This window comes from Vanacampus margaritifer, chromosome 4 (assembly GCF_051991255.1).
Source record: "Vanacampus margaritifer isolate UIUO_Vmar chromosome 4, RoL_Vmar_1.0, whole genome shotgun sequence".
In the NCBI taxonomy this organism is placed as follows: Eukaryota; Metazoa; Chordata; class Actinopteri; order Syngnathiformes; family Syngnathidae; genus Vanacampus; species Vanacampus margaritifer.
Window position 1 is genome coordinate 5,164,173 of NC_135435.1, and position 18,499 is coordinate 5,182,671.

General features: G+C 39.1%; 2 protein-coding genes across 10 annotated transcripts; both read right to left on the bottom strand.

Moving 5' to 3' along the window:
• Positions 1–227: 227 nt before the first annotated feature.
• Positions 228–6,134, bottom strand: ccnb2 (cyclin B2). 2 transcript variants are annotated; one of them, XM_077563483.1, is made up of 9 exons: positions 5,966–6,134; positions 5,743–5,856; positions 1,673–1,936; positions 1,436–1,594; positions 1,275–1,364; positions 1,128–1,181; positions 873–1,013; positions 647–757; positions 228–578 (listed from the first exon to the last, which is right to left on the bottom strand). In XM_077563483.1, exons 1-9 carry the CDS (start codon positions 5,990–5,992, stop codon positions 471–473), a joined length of 1,068 nt encoding a protein of 355 aa, XP_077419609.1. In that variant the 5' UTR covers positions 5,993–6,134; the 3' UTR covers positions 228–470. The 2 variants fall into 2 exon arrangements, with proteins under 2 accessions (XP_077419609.1, XP_077419608.1); XM_077563482.1 differs by having other exon boundaries at positions 1,128–1,364.
• Positions 6,135–7,312: 1,178 nt separating this feature from the next.
• On the bottom strand, positions 7,313–17,088 carry kmt5b (lysine methyltransferase 5B). 8 transcript variants are annotated; one of them, XM_077563478.1, is made up of 10 exons: positions 17,007–17,088; positions 14,653–14,910; positions 14,421–14,568; positions 14,157–14,322; positions 13,954–14,063; positions 13,683–13,849; positions 12,468–12,487; positions 12,205–12,341; positions 11,774–11,973; positions 7,313–11,583 (listed from the first exon to the last, which is right to left on the bottom strand). In XM_077563478.1, exons 2-10 carry the CDS (start codon positions 14,819–14,821, stop codon positions 10,124–10,126), a joined length of 2,577 nt encoding a protein of 858 aa, XP_077419604.1. In that variant the 5' UTR covers positions 14,822–14,910; positions 17,007–17,088; the 3' UTR covers positions 7,313–10,123. The 8 variants fall into 8 exon arrangements, with proteins under 8 accessions (XP_077419604.1, XP_077419601.1, XP_077419607.1 ...); XM_077563475.1 differs by having other exon boundaries at positions 16,918–17,024; XM_077563481.1 differs by lacking the exon at positions 17,007–17,088 and adding an exon at positions 16,615–16,876 and having other exon boundaries at positions 14,653–14,856.
• Positions 17,089–18,499: the final 1,411 nt, after the last annotated feature.

Consider the following 18,499-nt stretch of genomic DNA (forward strand, 5'->3'; position numbering starts at 1 on the left):
ATCACTCTTAGAGCACGATATTGAACTCCAAACTGCTCCGAGACAGATGCATTTGTCAATAGACAAAATGTATGAATGCAATGAGAAGCTACAGTATGAAGCCTATTTCAGCAACAAAAAAAATTAATAAAAAAATCCTATTTACAACTATACTAGTTACAAGTAAGGGTTTGCGTAAATTTGAACAGATTAAAATCCCACATCTAATACATTTGATTAAACGGGCATACCATATTTAAAGCACATTTTAATTGCCAGAAGGGACACGTATACACAAGGATAAATTGTGGAACACAAACTGAAAATCCATGTAACTGTGCAAAGACAACAGGTCACTTTAATGTCATAAGGAACAGTTGTACATTAGCATGCATTCTCATTAAGAAACTTGCAATAAATGACTATTATTAAAAAAATAAAATAAAAAATTAAGATAAAGTGCATGCAGGAAGTTAAAAGAAAAAAAAAGTTCAAGCAGTATCGAGAGCAGCTGCCATGTTTGTGATGAGCGCAGACTTGAGCTGTGGAATCAGGCTGATCTTCAGCAACTTGCTGCTTGAGTACTTGTTCCTTACAGCCTGCAAAGAGAGAAGCCCTTATCACACTGCTTCTCATATTGACCTCACTGTACACACCAGCCACTCACCAGGAATTTGGTTTTCCCTCCATTGACCAGCACAACATTCTTGGCCACGTGCTGCATGATGGGCTTCAGGTGGGCCTCGGTGTATGTCGAGTAGTGTTCCTGTGTGGTTGACTGACAGGAAGACAAACAAGTATTTTTGAAAAATTATTCCATTCAAATCAAAGCCGCCTGTACGCAACTCAGGTTTTCTACTCATGACCAAAACTGCCACAATATTACGACTCACCCAGGGCAGGCCCTTCAGCAGCAGCTGAGAGAGGCAGAGAGCCGCAGCAGCAATCTCAGATGGGCGATAATGCACCATTTCGTAGTCAATGAGGGTCAGCTCCATTAGATACTTGGCCAGCGTGTGCCTTTCCACATCAGCCTGGGTGGAAAACAAGTGTCCGAAGGAGACAGTTACGAAGATGTGGACACAGAGCTGTTCCTACTGCAGTTTGGACAAGCCACTAACAAATTACTCAGTCACGACAAATCTCACATTAGCCACTTTTGAAGCTCTCCTGAGGAAGTGTAGCGGAAGAGGACGTCCGAGCTGAAAGTTGAGGCTCTTTAGAATCAACTTCTCCATCTCCAAAATTTGAGCATTGGTGTACGCTTTGTCTGTGATGTAGGCACAGTCCCTCACCAACGGGGGATACATCTCCTCATACTTGGAGGCAACCAGCATTGCGGTCACACCGACGAGTTGCAGCTTTTTCCGAGAAACTGGATGGATCTGCAGGACGGCCAGTTTGGCTTCTTTTACTTCACAAAAGTCCAGAAAACTAAAACTGAGGCGGCGCTTACCTGGAGAAAGCGGTCAAGGACTGCAACAGCGAGATACAAGGTCTCCTGCAGCAGCTGGAACCTGGAATGAACCTGGACCATCCAGTCAATGAGAAGTGCTCGCATGCGGTGAGTGATTTCATAACCCTGCATGTAATTGGCACATACAGCCTGTTCTACCTATGGAAAGGAGCAATGAGACCAAGCAGATTAATTTAAAAGTCCATTGTTCAACATGGCTGAGTGAGTTAGGATTACTTCAAGGTGGTGCAGATATTTGTAGATGTCCTTCACATATTCAGAGCACAGATGGGGCATGTCGGCATCCTGCTCATCTACATCATCCACTGGGACCAGCGTGTTGGAGAAAGCCTGGCACAGTTGCAGCTCATCATCCTCCTTCATGGAAACATCAGCGGATGCCTCCAAAATCAGAGGAAGTGGATCTGTTGCCGCTTGAACCTGAACCGGAGCTACTACTTCAGCTTTCTGTGTTCCAGCCGTTTTGCCTCTTCTCCTTTCCTGGAGGCAGTAAAGTTTGGAGTGAAGTAGTTGTGAAATTCAAGTGGCAGACTTCAAACAGTTGACTCAATTTCATAGGGACACTAACTTCTGCCATTGTAGCAGCATTAATTACTATTGATCAGTATTCCTGCACTGTGGGACACTTCCCTGTAAAACTAAAGGTCATCTGATCTTTTTCTTCTTAATGATGCCATGTACATTTGTGTAATCTAAAATCTGTTGATTATTTTTGTGGCAAACAAAACTGCCTGTTTACTACTCCTGACTGGCTGCAAGAAATTATAGTTTAAAAAAAAAAATGTAGAGAGCGGGATTGGAGCCACCACTAATAAGAGGAGCGAATTCATGAAAATTGTGCACTTTGTGGCAAGTTTCTGCAACTTTGTATTGTGTCGTGTCAAGTATGGGCAAAGGGTTGTCAATAAAAAAACGCATGCAAGTTGGGGTTGCCCCCTGGTGGCCGATACACAAATTTAAAAATGGCCACCAATAAAAATCAGAATGTCATGTCTCATCATATGTTGGCAGTGGCACTAGATTCTTGTGCAACACATCTTTGGCCATGGCCTTCGGTGAGAGTAATCCATTTTTCAATTTCATTTTCAAGGACAAACGCTATTTTTTCGAATTTTACCATTTATTAGAACTGTGCACAAATGAGCGATAAGTCGGACATTCGTTTGAGTGGGCATGCCCCGAAAAAAATCTGCAGACTGTTCAGATGGTGTACCCTGTGGGAATGCCACTTAACGCATATTAAGAGAATGTGTTTGGAGTCCATACACAATACATATAAAATCATACCTGATCTTGTGTTCTTTTGCAATACTTTGAATCCTTTTACGGCACCCTGCAAATCTTATCGCAAACAGTGGCTTTTTTTTTGGCCGTTAGTTCAAACAAGTTGCAAATCTGTACAAGACATTTTAAAATGCCAAAGGAGGCTGGCGATTGTTTAGAAAAAAGGAGGCAGAACAGACATTTCAGGCAGGCAACTGCCAACAGCCGAAACGGCATGCATTCAGTGGCCGTCATGTTGAACAGGGAGTCCTGCTGTGCTCTTTATATTAAAACCCCAATTATAAAATGACATAAGTGGCTTGTACCATAGCTGCATGTCTGATGTTTGTAACAAACCAGCGTCCAATACTCTTTAGCCTCCAGGTAGCATGCAGGTTAACCATCTAGTACTAGCGAGGACTATTATCAGTACCACTATTTTACAACAAAAAAAGTGTGCAATAACCAACCCAGATTCTACTGTTGGCCACAATGCAACGCAAGATTCTACTTCAGGTAAGCCATTTGAAACTTAAGAACTAGGGGTATGAATTGCGTAGTACCTGTCGATTTGATGCCGATTAATCCCGATAAAAATCTATAAATTGGTTATTCCGATTTTTTACTCAAATTTAGAAAATACTAATCAGTAAACTTACACTGTAAGATTTGTATAAAAATGTATTTATTTATCTGAAACTTCAGGCTTATAACTGAGCTACTGTGTTTAACAAACAGGTTGCAGTCTGTTTCATGTTTGAAGAGCCCTGAAATAAAATATTACGGCTTAATGTTCCATTAATAGAACATTCTTCCATGCTAGTGTGAACCCTAACCCTATGTAAGACACTTTGTTGAATATTTGCATCAAAAATGTATGTTTAAAAATCGATTCAGCCGCATATAGAATCGATTCGAGAGTTGTGCACTGTAAGATCGCCGAATCGATTTTTTTAACACCCCTATTAAGAACTGTTCGGTTTGAATCAACAGCAAAGCATCAGCTGATCTTAATAAGTTTTCAACAAACAAAAAAATAAATGCTTTGGACGCCATATGGTGTAGAGCTAAAGCACTATAAAAGTATTCCTTTACTATTTAGATCATTTTATTTATTTTCCAGGAAATACATCCTTAACTCATTCACTCCCAGCCATTTTCACTAAAGCAACCCCCTATCAGATTTTGCAAGGCCCACAGAATATTGTGTTCCGTTGTTATAAAACATGGAACTTACCAAAAGCAAGATTAGAGTCTCTTCTTTCTTCGGGAAAAAATAAGAAGTATTTTAATCGGTTTCCATTTCTCAGCAGGCATTAGAATATAGCTAAATTTTATCATTATTCACAAATCTGTTTTAAACTGGCAAAAAGAGCTTGTTGCAACATGATCTCTTATACACTGCTGCCACCTGCTGGCCGTTTTTGTAATAACTACCATTGCTTTAAGGGACCTCTTTAGGTCAGAGGCTGCATCAAAGCCTTCTGTATGATCTAGAATAAAAAACAACAACAACTAAGAAACATAAATATGTTTTTGGGATCATAGCAATATTTAAAACTGAACATTTTTATACTTTTTGTGAGCAAATCATTTAAAATACAAATCCAACCGGAATTAGTTGGCTGAGCACCATTTAGGTAAACTAAAAAGGGATCAAGTACTCAAATGCACAGAAGGCTTCACAATTCAAAGAAGAAAAAAAAAAAATTTTTTTTTTGGGGGGGGGGGGGGGGGGGGTTAAGGTTGGGAGACAGCCGACCACCAAGGCCAAAATACAGCTTCACAACAACACTCAATCACATCGACTATATCACATGTACTAGGGGTGGAAAAAAATAGATTCGGCACTATATCGCAATATTATAGCGTGCAATTCTCTAATCGATTCGATATGTGGCCGAATCGATTTTTAAACATTAATTTTTAATGGGAATATTCAACAAAACCTCTTACTTAGGGTTAGGATTCACAGATTAAGCATGGAAGAATGTTATATTAATGGAATATTAAGCCTTAATACTTTATTCCACATGAAACAGACTGCAACCTGTTAAATGCAGTGGCTCAGTTATAAGTCAGAATTTTCAGATAAATACATTTTCATACAAATCTTACAGTGTACATGTACAAGTTTACTGATTAGTATTATTTTATTTTATTTGAGTTTAAAAAAAATTGCAATAATCAATTTATAGATTCGTATCGGGATTAATTGGTATCGAATCGAATCGTGATACGAATTGAATCACCAGCTACTAGGCAATTCACACCCCTAACATGTACCATGGATGAAATCAATGGTGATTTCACAAGCAGCATGCAAAGCTCACCACCAGCGCCCATTCACACTGAATGGAGAGCAGATTCCGCTGTAGCAAATTGTGCAGATGCGAAGGGGCCTGCACTAATGCACCAAAGTACAATAAAAACTTAGGAAACAAAGTAATTGGTTTGCTGTTAAATGATTGTTTTCATTATGCATTGATTAAGAATGTTTTGATTGGTGATTACAGATGGGATAGAGCAAAACATTTGTTGTCTATAGTTCTACATTAGTTCTTGTCTGAATAACCTTTAAAATAGTCTTGGACCTTAAAAAGACCTGGGAACATAAATTTGACTTCAGAATTATTATTTTTTCATTTCGACTTCAGAAATGGATCTCTGACAACAAAAAACAGGGGGGGGGGGGAGTAGGTGTTGTCAGAGGCTGAGATGTGCCATGCCAGTCTTCTGTGGCAGCCATATTTGATTTTTGTGCATATGGGCCACCAGGTAGTGACCCCAACTTGTAGGCAGTGGTTTTTGAAAACTTGATACCCATGCCTATTCCCATACAACATTTCAATTATTATTAGTGTTTACCGCATTATGCCATCATATCTTAGAAAAATATTTTTATATTGCAATTGCGTCATTAAAGCAGCCATATTGTAATACGCTAATCAGGTTCTTAACACAGAAGCGCTGGAGTAGGCCAAAAGCTGCCACGACCATTGCATTTTGCCGTAGGAACTTACCTTTGTGGTGACTCCTGACGCAGGCACGTTGGTTAGCTCACCAAGAGCATCTCGCGGCTTTACAACTCCCATGGGTTTACTCATCTTTGGGGGGTTATCAGTCACTGGATGCTGCTAAAATAGGTTTAAAAAACAGTTCAATTTGAACTACAAGTACATACACGACAACCACCAAAGCAAGTACCATTCATCCGCTTAGTTTTAAACGCTTTGTATTTCTTACCAAACGTCGGATTTCCATGGACGACATGGTGACTGCAAACTGTGGAACACAAACCCTAAACGTAATACGGCAATTAAAAAATATAAATAACAACCTAAACGTGACTTTTAATACACAACTGGCGATGCTCGTTAAAAAAAACGCTTGTCACCGGAATACAGAGCATGTTTTAAATGTAGCCCCGTCACATTTGATTGGATAGACGAAATTAATGCGACGCTCCTGATTGGTTGAAAATATAGGGTTAAAGGTTACTTGACTACGTAAACAAAAACGCAATAATGCTGCATTCGAGGAAAGTGGGAAATCAGATAACTCATATCTTTTCAGACTCCTGGCCCTGTTTTCTGCTATAGTTGTATGAGCGTCCCACAGCTCAAAGTAACACTCATGTTATCAGAAAAAGACATTATGAAAATGTTTTATTTTTATGTTGCCAAGTTTTGTCTTGACCAGTTAGCATAACACCCAACAAAGCTATAGCATGTACCCTTGAGCCACTGATCTGTATATATTTGTGGATAGCCTTTGGCCAAGACTTTTGAAGCCGCGAGGCCGCCATATTACCACTCCCAAGAAACGTTTCTCAGCATTTAGTGTTGTAATTGGCGAACATTTGAGACCGTACTTAGTAGAAACAGCATTATTTGTTTTAAAAATACATGTATAAATTGTATGCTTAATGATGTTTACAGGAGGGAGCTTGTACATATTTTTTTTAAATTACATAATTATACCTATATTTCAGCAACAGATGCCTCTGCCAAATCTTAATATTAGGGCCTAAAGAACTGACCGATAAAAGGGGGTGTTCAAAACAGCACATACCATCCACTTGCTTAAAAAAAATAGTGACCTAAGAGCCCACGAGGTGTGGTAGTCTGCTCGCGAGATGGGAGGGTTAATATGGCCGGCCTGTGGCTTCAACGGCTTCCACGGTCGTGTATGGGCAATCGGCTATCCAGTTATGTATACAGATGAGTGGCTTGAGCTGAATCTTAAAAAAAAAAAAAAAAAAAAAATACATCTTTAACAAAGACCTTTAAAAAAAAAAAAAAAAAAAATTCAATTATATACTTCATATTTCGAGGGAACTATTTGTGGAAGAGTCTTGTGTTCCATTAAAAAATACAAGGTCCAGAAAATATACTCTGTTGAGTTTGGTGAAGAAGAACTTGCACAAAACATTGATCTGAAGGCCAAGTAATACTTTTAGGCTTAACTATAAACATAGATGGTGAGGGATAACAAGCTTTCGACTTTGTAGTGTGTTCAACAAATAAAGTGAGTCTTTTGGGGCAAAGGTACAGTAAATTTGTGACAATGGAGGTCAAGTGAATGCAAAACTATGACTTTTGTATTTATTCTAAAATGCTTTTGATTTACACAAACAGTGACTCCTGTTATGCAGCACTTCTGCTCAAAAGATGCTCAGGAAATACGTCACATAGCAACTTCATATAGTTTTCAAGTATTAAAACTCAAGGCGTGTGCATGTGATTTACATATTGGACAATATATGCACTGCCCATTTTTTAATTCTTTTTACAGGTTTCCCATAGTAACCACGCAAAACGCTAAATGTCCGCAAACTATTTACATTTCTTTTTCCTTTTTAAATCAATAGGAAAAGTTGACAGCTGTCTAATAGGACAAATAGCACACTAACAGTACACCTGGAACAGTTTTGAGTGGAGTAGGATGCAGACAATCTGACAAAGAGGAAGGACAAAGCCCATTTTAGAACAATGATTAGCTGCTGGTGATATGAACAGTACATAACAACACATAAAAAGTACGCAAACATCTTTTAGAGTTGATCCCTCAATCTACTGGGTTGTTTTAACTTTCAGACAAGAGAAAAATAATAGACAGAAAGACTGACAATGGTAAATGCAACTAATTGAAGGGGGCAACTGGGCATTTTCAATGATTTCTTCTATAAATTTGGTCAAATCTCTTAAGGCACCTGCTGACATTGGACTAAATATACATTTAAAAATGTGTGAATAACATGTCAAAAGGAAGAATAAGCATTTGGACTGAATTAATTTGACGTTATGCTGCCACAAACAACACGTGTAGCACTGTAAGGAAAATGAATGATTCCGATCATATGCATTTTCAAACTGCATTGATGAACATCACATCATGCTTGCAAAATTACTCAAAGAAAAATAAAATTGAGCATCCGCTCTTAAAATATTAACTGTTATTATGCAACATAAGCCAGTCTTTCTGTACATTACTTTTTGAATTTGAGGTTTTAAAGTAAAGGTAGCTTTTATGCACAAAATGACTTCATTGGATATGCCATGTTTTTATTACAGAGTGGCTCCAAAATTAAAGAAACATCGGTCCGTTTGAATACAGTCATGTAAAACAAAACCATGTGCTTTTATTAATTTCTTTGAAGTGTTTGCATAAAAAAATGCTGATCAGAAATGAAAGAAATCCTGGGCTGAGAAACTACAGTAATTAAAACATGGCACCTTAATCCAAACGAAGTCACTTAACCAATATTATAATGCTTCTGGACCAACTGCACCACACTGAACATTCAGCATGGCTTCTCACATACAACAACAAAAATACAATGAGGAAAAAACAAAGCTCAATAAAAACCTGCCTATAAGACAGAGTGGATAGTCACTGTACTGTACACTTTCTACAATATCAATGTCCATTATGAATATAACAAGTTCACTCACTGAAAGGAATAGTTGAACATAAAACAATTCTCTCAATTTTCAATTACGTTCTGCACCAAAAACTACAAATTTCTTGAACATGATGATCGTCCCACATCCTAAATTGGACAGGGCGATTGCAACTCTGTTTTTAAAGCAACCAAGTGTAACATCTGCTGCCAGTTAACCAACTACTTAATACAAAAATAATTTGAGGGTGAGAAAGTTTTTTTTTCTTTTCCCTGCCATGTGGAGTGCCTTCCAAACTAGACATTTTATGCCTTGCCAGTGCAAAAAAACAAAAAAAAAGTCACCATGTTGACTTAAATGCAGTAAATTACTTAATTCTACAGATGTAGCCATGTTTACAAATATGCACACAACTTATTGAGCTAAACCAGATATGCACCAAGATGCATGGGATGCAATGGGGCTGTTCTAAGAAAAGCTAACCCGTAATGGGGTATTGTGATTTCTTTGGAATGTTGTAGAAGTTATTTGAAAAAGTAAATGCTTTCAGACATGTATAGAAATAAAGTGTTTCATATGGTTTCCTACATTGCTAGCTCATACTAGTTTTTAATTGTAAAAAAAAAAAAAAGAATACCCAACCATGCATTTGTTTGAAACATTTTATAGTTTAGAATTGTGCTTGATCTGACCTTTATGCTGTTTTAATTGTTCAGTTAATAGTAAACATAGTTTGGAAGGCTCAACCAACTAGGCCACTTCTTTGCAACAGGTGATCAAAAATAATGCAACAAACATAAAACATGTTGTGTTCGCCATTGTATTCAAGATTCCAAACGGGAACTATGGCAATTGATTCTAAAATTGGCTGCATATGGTAAGATAGTTACACAATGTTGGCATGAACCAGTGGTGGATAAAAAGTACATAAAAAAAAACCCCATCACATCAGGTACTTATTGATGAAAGCAATTGAAATTGAGAAGAGATTTGTTTTAAGTTACTAGCCCCTCCTAGTGATGTTCTGAGCCCGTATTCATAATGAATCCTGTCATCTGAGTGTGTAAAATTGGCTCAGAGTCCAAATTAGTGCATCTTCACAAGTTGAAGAGCTGACTGGTATTGAAAGTCTGCCTTTAAAGCACGCCATAATGTCAGGTGGTGGTCTCTTCTATTGTAATAGGTGGCCTAAAGACTTTGCTAAGCACTCTAAGCATTTTATCTCAAGTATTTATGATTGCTTTGTAGGCGGTTATTTGGGGGGCACACCCAATTAACATTCAAACCAAGATCAGTTTTCATCACAACTTGACTCCAAGTTTTTATGGAAAGCTAGGAGCTCTCTGAGAACACACGTCTGAATCTTTATGAATACTGGCCCAGATGCAAGTTTTTTTTAGATTTTTATTTTTAAATTACTGTACTTATTTTACATCAACACAACAGTTGATTAGCTTGTTTTCTGTATTTACAGGACAGGAGTGGTGAGCTCCACAAGCTATGCATTGAGTCTCAGAGACTGATCCTCTCTCCTCCTGGAGGAGATATCAATGTCGATGGAGTCTTTACCCACAATGAGTCGCAGACGTTTTGCCGGAGGAAGTGGAATGAAATCGTCTTCAAACTCATTGTCAAAGTAATCGTCATCATCGTCGTCGTCGTCATCGTCGTCAGCATCCGCATCATTTTCGTCTTCAGACGACGGATCTGCCATCATCTTTTGGGTCCGATGTCCACCACTTCGAGCCTCAAAACTCTGAGCCATGTCACCATTAAAGGACACCTGTTCCGCCTTCTTCTGGGATATTCTCCGTGCGTCGTCCTCTCTCTTCAGCTGTATCTTTAGTTTTGTCGAGTTACTGTGGACCACGGGAGCAAAACCGTTATTAAGTTTGGCTATGTACGAGCTGCCTTTGTCCTTGTCGTGGTCCTTGCTGAACTTGATGCTAATCTTGCTGGAAGAGGCAGAGTTCACTGATGAGGCAGAAAGACTGGAAGAACCAATGACATCGCTGGGATCATTGGTCTTGCTACTACTGCTGTCTCTGCGTCTGCGAAGCGTCAGTTTGGGGAGACCTGTCGTGTTCTCCAGGATCAACTGTGCATCATAACGAGTGATCCGGCGCTTCTTCTTGCCCTTGTCCTGTGAGCGACAGCTACTCTTACCCTTGTCCCTGCGAAGTGATTTTCTGCCATTGGCAACCCCGTTGTAGTCCCTGTGCCGGTCAGAGAAACTCAACAGAACTTTCCCGCAGTCTGAGTAGTTGGTGGGATGACCGGTTGCTATTGGCACAAACGTCTCACCGTACGAGTCCTCGCATTTAATGGTCCGCTCCGCCCCGAGCCGCGTTGGCCGTTTCAGTCTTGCGCATGAGCCCCTTTGAGAATCTAATTGTGGCTGCTCCAGACCCATCCCATGGTGGAGATACTCCTCCATGTCCGATGGCTCTGATTTGATGACCACTGCACCAGAGACTGTGCTCAAGTTGTGCATAGCACTGGGATCCAGCTTGACACCACCTGTTGTTTCTTGGGCTTTGACGAGTGTCCTGGTGGACCTGCGAGTTCTGTATGTCGAAGACAAGCAGCCCGTTAGATTAACATTTTCCTTTGCAGCGTGGCGTGTTAAGCATCCCCGCTGGCCAAGCGTCTGCTGGACCAGTTCCTGTCCATCCTTCTTCTTTACGGAAACACCTTTACACAGCGACGCCTTGGAGTCCCTGAGACCCAGCTGGCAAGTCTCACCTTTGGCCAACGCCTTGGGCTCTGCACCCCTTCTGCGACTCCGCAACTGGACTTTACTTAGTGAAGGCTTTGACTGGGATTTTAGTCTCTTTGGTACCCTATTATTGTTTACACGTCCTTGTTTTGAACATGAGGTAGTGAGGGCTCTTGACAAAGTCTGTCTTGTTTGAGTCCTGTTTTTATACTTGAGGCCAGATGATCTTTTTCTGGCAGCTATGCAAAGACAAAATGACACATATCAGCAGACTGGCCCAAAAATTTAAGATTATTCTCCACCTTCTACATATAGATTCATGACTTTCCAATTGGAATGCGTATTATGAATATATTTCATCAAATTGTACTGCGAAGTAAAAATTGCTTTGCAGTCTCAGAGGGGCATAGAAACTGCACGAACCCTTACATTGATGTGTTTTTGGTGATTCCTGAGAGTCTATGTCGGTGTGGGAGCCTACAGAGTGAGAGTCCAAACTGCGGTTTCCTTCTCCTAACTTCTTCAGACGGTTCAAACGTTTGTCCGTCTCCCGCAACCCATATTTGCTGTTGATCACAGGAACTTCGACGGGCAGTCCAGCTTTGGATTTGAAAGCACCAGTGCCACGTCTGCACGAGAACAAAAGGCAATAATGTAAATTCAAAGCAACGCAAGGTAACAATTTATTTCTATAATGTAAATGGGATTATGTCTAAATGCTATGTTGGTTGCATCATTCAGAAAAGTGTGATGTTTAAACTATTACATGACACTGACAATTATTGACACCAAGAACAGATAAACCAAGTTCAGACATCAAATGTGACATTGTTAGTAAACAACCATTTTTTTAAATTTACCGTTCACAAGTGTAGCATTCACAAAATTCATTGTTTTCCCCAAAAAATCCATCTCCATAGTAACAGGAGATTTCCTCGCCTGGTTCAATATCCCTCAGCACCTTCACACAGGCAGTGTCCCGCCCTGTCGACACAAACTAACAACAAAAAAAAAAAAAGTATAAATGTAAAGATTAGTGTTGTTTCTAACCTAATTTTTAAATGATTACAAATTCAAAAAGTATTATTAAAACAGTATGCGTAACTATTGAAGAGTTAGTCACCTTGCAGTTTGGACGACAATCTGAAAGAGCAGAAGAAAAAAAAAAGACAAATTAATTATCTGAATATTATTGGCAAGCAGACATGAAAAAAATGGGGAAAACATTTACCAAATAGCTTTATAATCTACCACATTTCCTCATATAGCACGGAAAGTGCATCTTTACACCTATTTACTTTATTAGTGGCAGACGGAGCCAAGCATATATATATCAATACTTTACAATATTTTATTGATGACATACAAATGTAACGTATGAATATCTTGACAGTCCTCATATTTTCTAATGAAAAAGTGAGGCCAAACTTTTGATTAGTATTGTATGCCTAAATTTTGTTTTTCAGTGAAATCAGACTTTAAAGAAAAATAAATGAATGTGCATAGCTCCCAGGAACATAAAAATGGAATGGACAAAAATGAGGACAGGGGACTGGAATGCTGACTGTCAAAACCTCTACTGAACGTAACACGACTTTTAGTTTTGTGCAAAGAACTTGTTAAGAACACCCGAGTGGCAATCAGTAAGACTCTTGACACTTGGAAGACTGTTTACAAGCACGGTATGTTATGTTTTTGTTAGAATGTACATCAAAATTGGCATTACATTATGATCTATGCAGCGGCAGCCACACCAGTATTCTGATTGAAATTGCATTTGTGGAATATGAATTAATCAGCAAAATACAGGTTTTACCCATCTATAAGGGGGCGACCATTTTGCCACTTTCTGTCAACTGAAAATGATATCACAGTTGTTCAGGGCTCATGTAACGACCAAGCACCACTCAGCTTGCTAACATCACATGACCAAATTCAGAAAACAGGTTAGCCGTGATTGGTTGTTACCTGACCCCTGCGTAACTGTGGTGTCCTTTTAAGTTGACAGCAAGTGGCAAAATGGCTACCCCCTGAGATGGATAAAAATGGGTTCCACAAACGCAATATTAATCAGAATGCCATGTTTAGAGTAGTGGGGATGCATAGAAAATATTATTGTCAAGAAAATATTTGGGTTGACTTCCCCTTTAACCTTTTTTATTATTATTATTAAATATCCATTTGTGGCAATACAATGTTATTTTCCAAAAGGGGAGAAAAGGATCCCCTTATTTGGACGTAGATTAATGTTAAAATAAAAAGACTGTTATTTGAATAAATTTGGGCATGTCTTTACACTAATCATCAAACGTAATAGGTAGTGATCAAGGACAAATACCATGATTAATAAAAGCGGCTGGCCCCAGCCAGAGCTGTGCACAGTTCTTCCGCGTTGAATACATGACACTGAAGTCATTCTCTCCATGCCGCAGTAACATGTTTTCTTCGCTCTCCGACAGCTCGGCAATACATCCCACCAAGTACTCGATCTTATCGTTCCTTTTCCTACAAAACATCAGGTACAAAAATGTATTACTAGAATCACACTCCAAGGTTAGGTTATTAAATGTGCATTGAGTGAATTTATTACTTAAGTGGCATGAACTCACCATTCTTTAGTTGCCACAATTTTAGCTCCATTTTGCTCTGAAGAATAGCGATTACATGGAAGAATCTCAAAGCCGCTGTCAGTGGCAAACACCCGCAAATACACAAAAACCTGTGGAAGGCCTTGTAGTTAAGCATCTAGTCTAGTGATTGCAGTGACTGTGATACTTAATGTGGATTGTGGATCACAAGAAAAATATCTTACATGTTGCTTAAATAGCTTTTCTTGAGATTTTGTCTTATGAAGAAAAAGATTTCGGGACCAATCTCCTGATATCAATGCTCTGAATGCTTTGTCCAAGTTATCATGTTTTTTGAAGCGTTCAATGATTTCCTTCAGCTCCTCCTGCCTTCCCTTGACTGGCCGAAATCTAAAAGACCACATTAACAACACAAAATAAAGTTATAAGAGAGATGCACACTGTATTCCTATTGGGGGGGGTCAAAATTTATATTTTCAATAGCTGACCTGGTGTTCATTTTGTGCGTCTGAAAGCCCAGGTAAGGATCTAATATGAGACTTGTGGTCAGGTCATCATTCTCACAGAGTTCCTTAGCAGTCATTCCTGAGGAGGGCACATATCGCCTCTCGGCCTCCAGGCTGGTTGTGTGAAACCCTGCAAAAACAAACAAACAAACAAGATTCAGAATGTGGAACCTTAACTAAACTACACTTAGAACTAAAAATTTATTCAACTCACTACGGCTACATCTTCGGTTTCTGGGGTGGGTTTTGCTGTGGCGCAGGGAGACCCGCTGTGAATGCTGAGACCGACACTGGCTCTGGCTCACATGCTGCTCGCTGGTCAACTTGTTTCCATGTCGTCTGCCATTTAATACCATGTTCTTGGATTCGCCCAGCCACTTCATGCCCACAAGCCCCCTGGTCCAGTTGCATTTAGTCTCTGAGATGAAATAACACTCTTGAGTGGGGAAGACTGGGGTCTTGAATATTAATTCTGCAGGCACAGAGCAAAAAACGTTTTAAAAAAAATAATAATTAAGAAAAAAAAAGTTTTGTTCTGTACCAATTAATAAAATGTGAATGAAAATAACAGACTGGTGTTGCCAAGTTTAAGAAAAATATGAAATTGACCCCTTACAAATGATGACATATGCGTCTTATCAGAATAGGTCCGGAAGACATTTTGTAGTTCACGAGCAAATCTCAAGATAATTTGTAATCACTAAACACATATCTGCAGACATTTAGAATGTGTTTAATTCTGAAAGCCACTCAAGCAAGCAGCAAAAAAAATGTTTATAATGACATCTAAGTCGAACAACTTCTGAACTTCAACGGGCGATTGCTGCAGGGATGGAGTGCTTAACTAAAATAAGCTTATGCCAATTTCCGCAGTGAGCCAGGGTATAGGCTGAAAAGAGCGACGGAAAGCTTTCAAAAACGGCACTGTAGCGCTATTCAGTGGTAACCTAAAATAATGCACGGCTTTGCTGTCAGTGCAACAGTAACGTACTTGATTATATCGATGCTGAATGTTAAACTGCAATGCATGGACTATACAATGACCGCATAGTTGAACTTATATCATCGGTGGCATGAGAAGCGGTTTTTACATTAGACATTCATGCATCTAAACTGGCCGTTGATCTTGTACCAAAACACAATACGTGCGCTACTCATTAGCAACACACAAGCAACAACGTCCATTACATTACAAGACATAAGTCACGCGCTCGCACGCAAGCATATTGTTGACTGAGGTGGAAACCCGGAAGGCCATCACGACGTTTGGAGGCTATCAATTGTGTCTTGGCTATTAGCTTGCATTGTTTGCTAACAGGTGCCGCTCCACACATTGCCTAGGTTAGCATGGAGCTAGCCACCAGGACGACGCCTGATAGGCTCCGCCGCGGTGCTTAGGTTTGCAGCTAGAGCAGACGCCGGCAAAATGTAATGACAAAATGAAAGAATTTCACAAAGCTTACTTGACGCCTCATAATCACTTGACGTTAACAAAAAACAAAGCAAAAAAATGACTTTGCGATGCTTGATTAGGATTACATTTTGATGTTTTAACCCACATAAATACAGAGTACACCCAAAGCGAAAGAATTAATCCACATTTGCATGAAAATCAGTCAACACACAGAATGACAAGTACACCACAGACCACAGGGTCCTTTGGAGACTCAACTAACAGATTACTAGCGTTTCTAGCGAGCTATTCGTTAGCGAACACTTGAGACGACTAGCATTAAAGTTCATCAGGGTGCTAATTTAGCTTGCTAAGCTAACACTGTCAATAGCAATCGGTCGGTAAAGCACACTTCCATTAGCATTATCACATTTCAGCCATGTAAATTAATTTACCCCGCGAAGGAAAGTGACGTTAGTTAGCGACAAACATGATATAAAACGATAAAAATGCCCACCTACAAGTGACTAAACAGCAGCAGTGAGCATTCGCTAATACACTACTAGCTTTGCTTGTTTGATTTGGAAGCAAACAATCGCCTAGTTTCGGGTCTAAATCCTGCCACATATAATCTATGGTCGCTACGTAAATCGTCAATCGTTAGTTATTTATAATGTTCGCACCCAGTTCATATTATTATAAGTATAAAACAATTCACACGATAGTATCGTTAAATACCCCGAGTGAAGAAATCGGAAACAGAATAAATTGCGCTTTACTCACCGGGTGGCCTCGTCAACTAACCGTGCAATAAAACAACCCTACTCAAAACTCATCAACATCTAAAACACCACCGCAAATATTACAGGAAACACATTTTTAAAAAAAAAAAATGAAATTAACATTAAAATTCAAGATGGCGGACTAGCACGGGCAAGTGGGAGAGAAAGGCGCAGCACGGCTAACCGACACAAAGTAGTTCCAATGTATACTCAGTCCTCATCCGTCCGGGACCCAAACGATTAGCAGGGCAAACACTGACTGCATAGCACTATCGAATTATAGATTACGATCGGCATTTCTTACATCCATGTCACATGAGGACGACCATATTTATCTTGTCTTTGAGGCCACGATGGTCGGATGTACACACAAGTGTTGCAGCATAAACAAACCTATTTACGCGTTCCAAAGTCACACGGCAGCAGGTTCTGTTCTACCTGATTTTGGAGCATACAGAACAGAACCACGACGGGCAAATTTGCCAATCTGTAGCTGTCTACTTCTCAGTCTTCTCTTCACTACTCTTTACATCGTCCTACCTACACTATAGTCTGTTTGTTAAGCCCACCTAATGACGATGTGTACCTAAACTGTGTATAGGCTAGGCCTATGTGTTTATTGATCGTGTTAAAAAAAAAAAGGTTTTATTGTAATAAGTTATTATTCGATTAAACAAATTAAGAACTAATACAACAATACTCAAAACAACTAATACAAACTGTAGAAAGGGAGTTGATCGTATTTTAAAAAATGATTTGATTGTAATAAGTTATTAAATTTAAAAAACTTAATGAACGGCATGCAGCTCAACTGTGATACAAAAATTTAATTGTATTGAAATTGAACAAGTTACTGAAACAAAGTTTTTGGGAGTGATTATTGATCATAAACTGTGTTGTAAGCCACAGATAGAACACACTAAACATAAATGAGCTAATAGTACGATTCGCCAAATCAGTGGTTGTTCTTATAAAGTAAAGGATTTCCTAAATAAGAAAGATATTGTACTCTTCTCTTGTGTTACTTCACATCCCATATCGTGCTGACGTTTGGGAAAATGTACATAAAACAAATATAGCCCAATTATTAAATTACAGGGGGGGAAATGATTAGAATAATGAATAAAGTTGGCGACAGAGAATCAACTAATCAATTATTTATAGGATCTGTCTGGTATTTTAAAATGTATGGTGTATTTGAAAACACTGGAAATAGGACGAATAGCCACCATTAAAATGAAAGTTTTACCTAAAATAAACTATTTTTTCTCAATGATTCCATTTAAACCTACGGCTAAATGGTTCCAGTTGTTGGACTCAGCCGTAACAAAATTTTACTGGAATAAAAAAAAAGCAAAGATTAGTCTATCTACTCTTCAGAAAAGCAAATCCAAAGGTGGTCTAGAGGCACCAAATTTTATGTACTACTATATAGCTAACCAGCTACAATATATCGTTCTATGGGCACAACCCAACAGAGACACTAACTGTTGGTTGGAACTAGAACAGAAGGATTGTAATAACCTCAGACTTCGAGATTTACTCTTTATTACAACATCGATTAAGCGCCATAATTGTTTTAAAAACCCAATGATTTCCGCCACCGTGACTGCCTGGTGGAAGGCACTAGAATTGACAAAAGCCCAAGTGGAGCCCTGTGGACTTTCTCCCCTATGGCATAACCCCGACTTTCAACTTAACAACCAACCGTTTCATTTAGCTGTGTGGGAGCAGAAAGGAATTACACATCTCCACCATCTCTTCTCAGATAATATGTTTATATCATATACATCCTTGCTCCAAAAATACAATATAAAAAACGGAAATTTTTTACATTATCTACAAGTTAAAAATATGATAAAGAAAAAAATTCCAACACTTCGGGG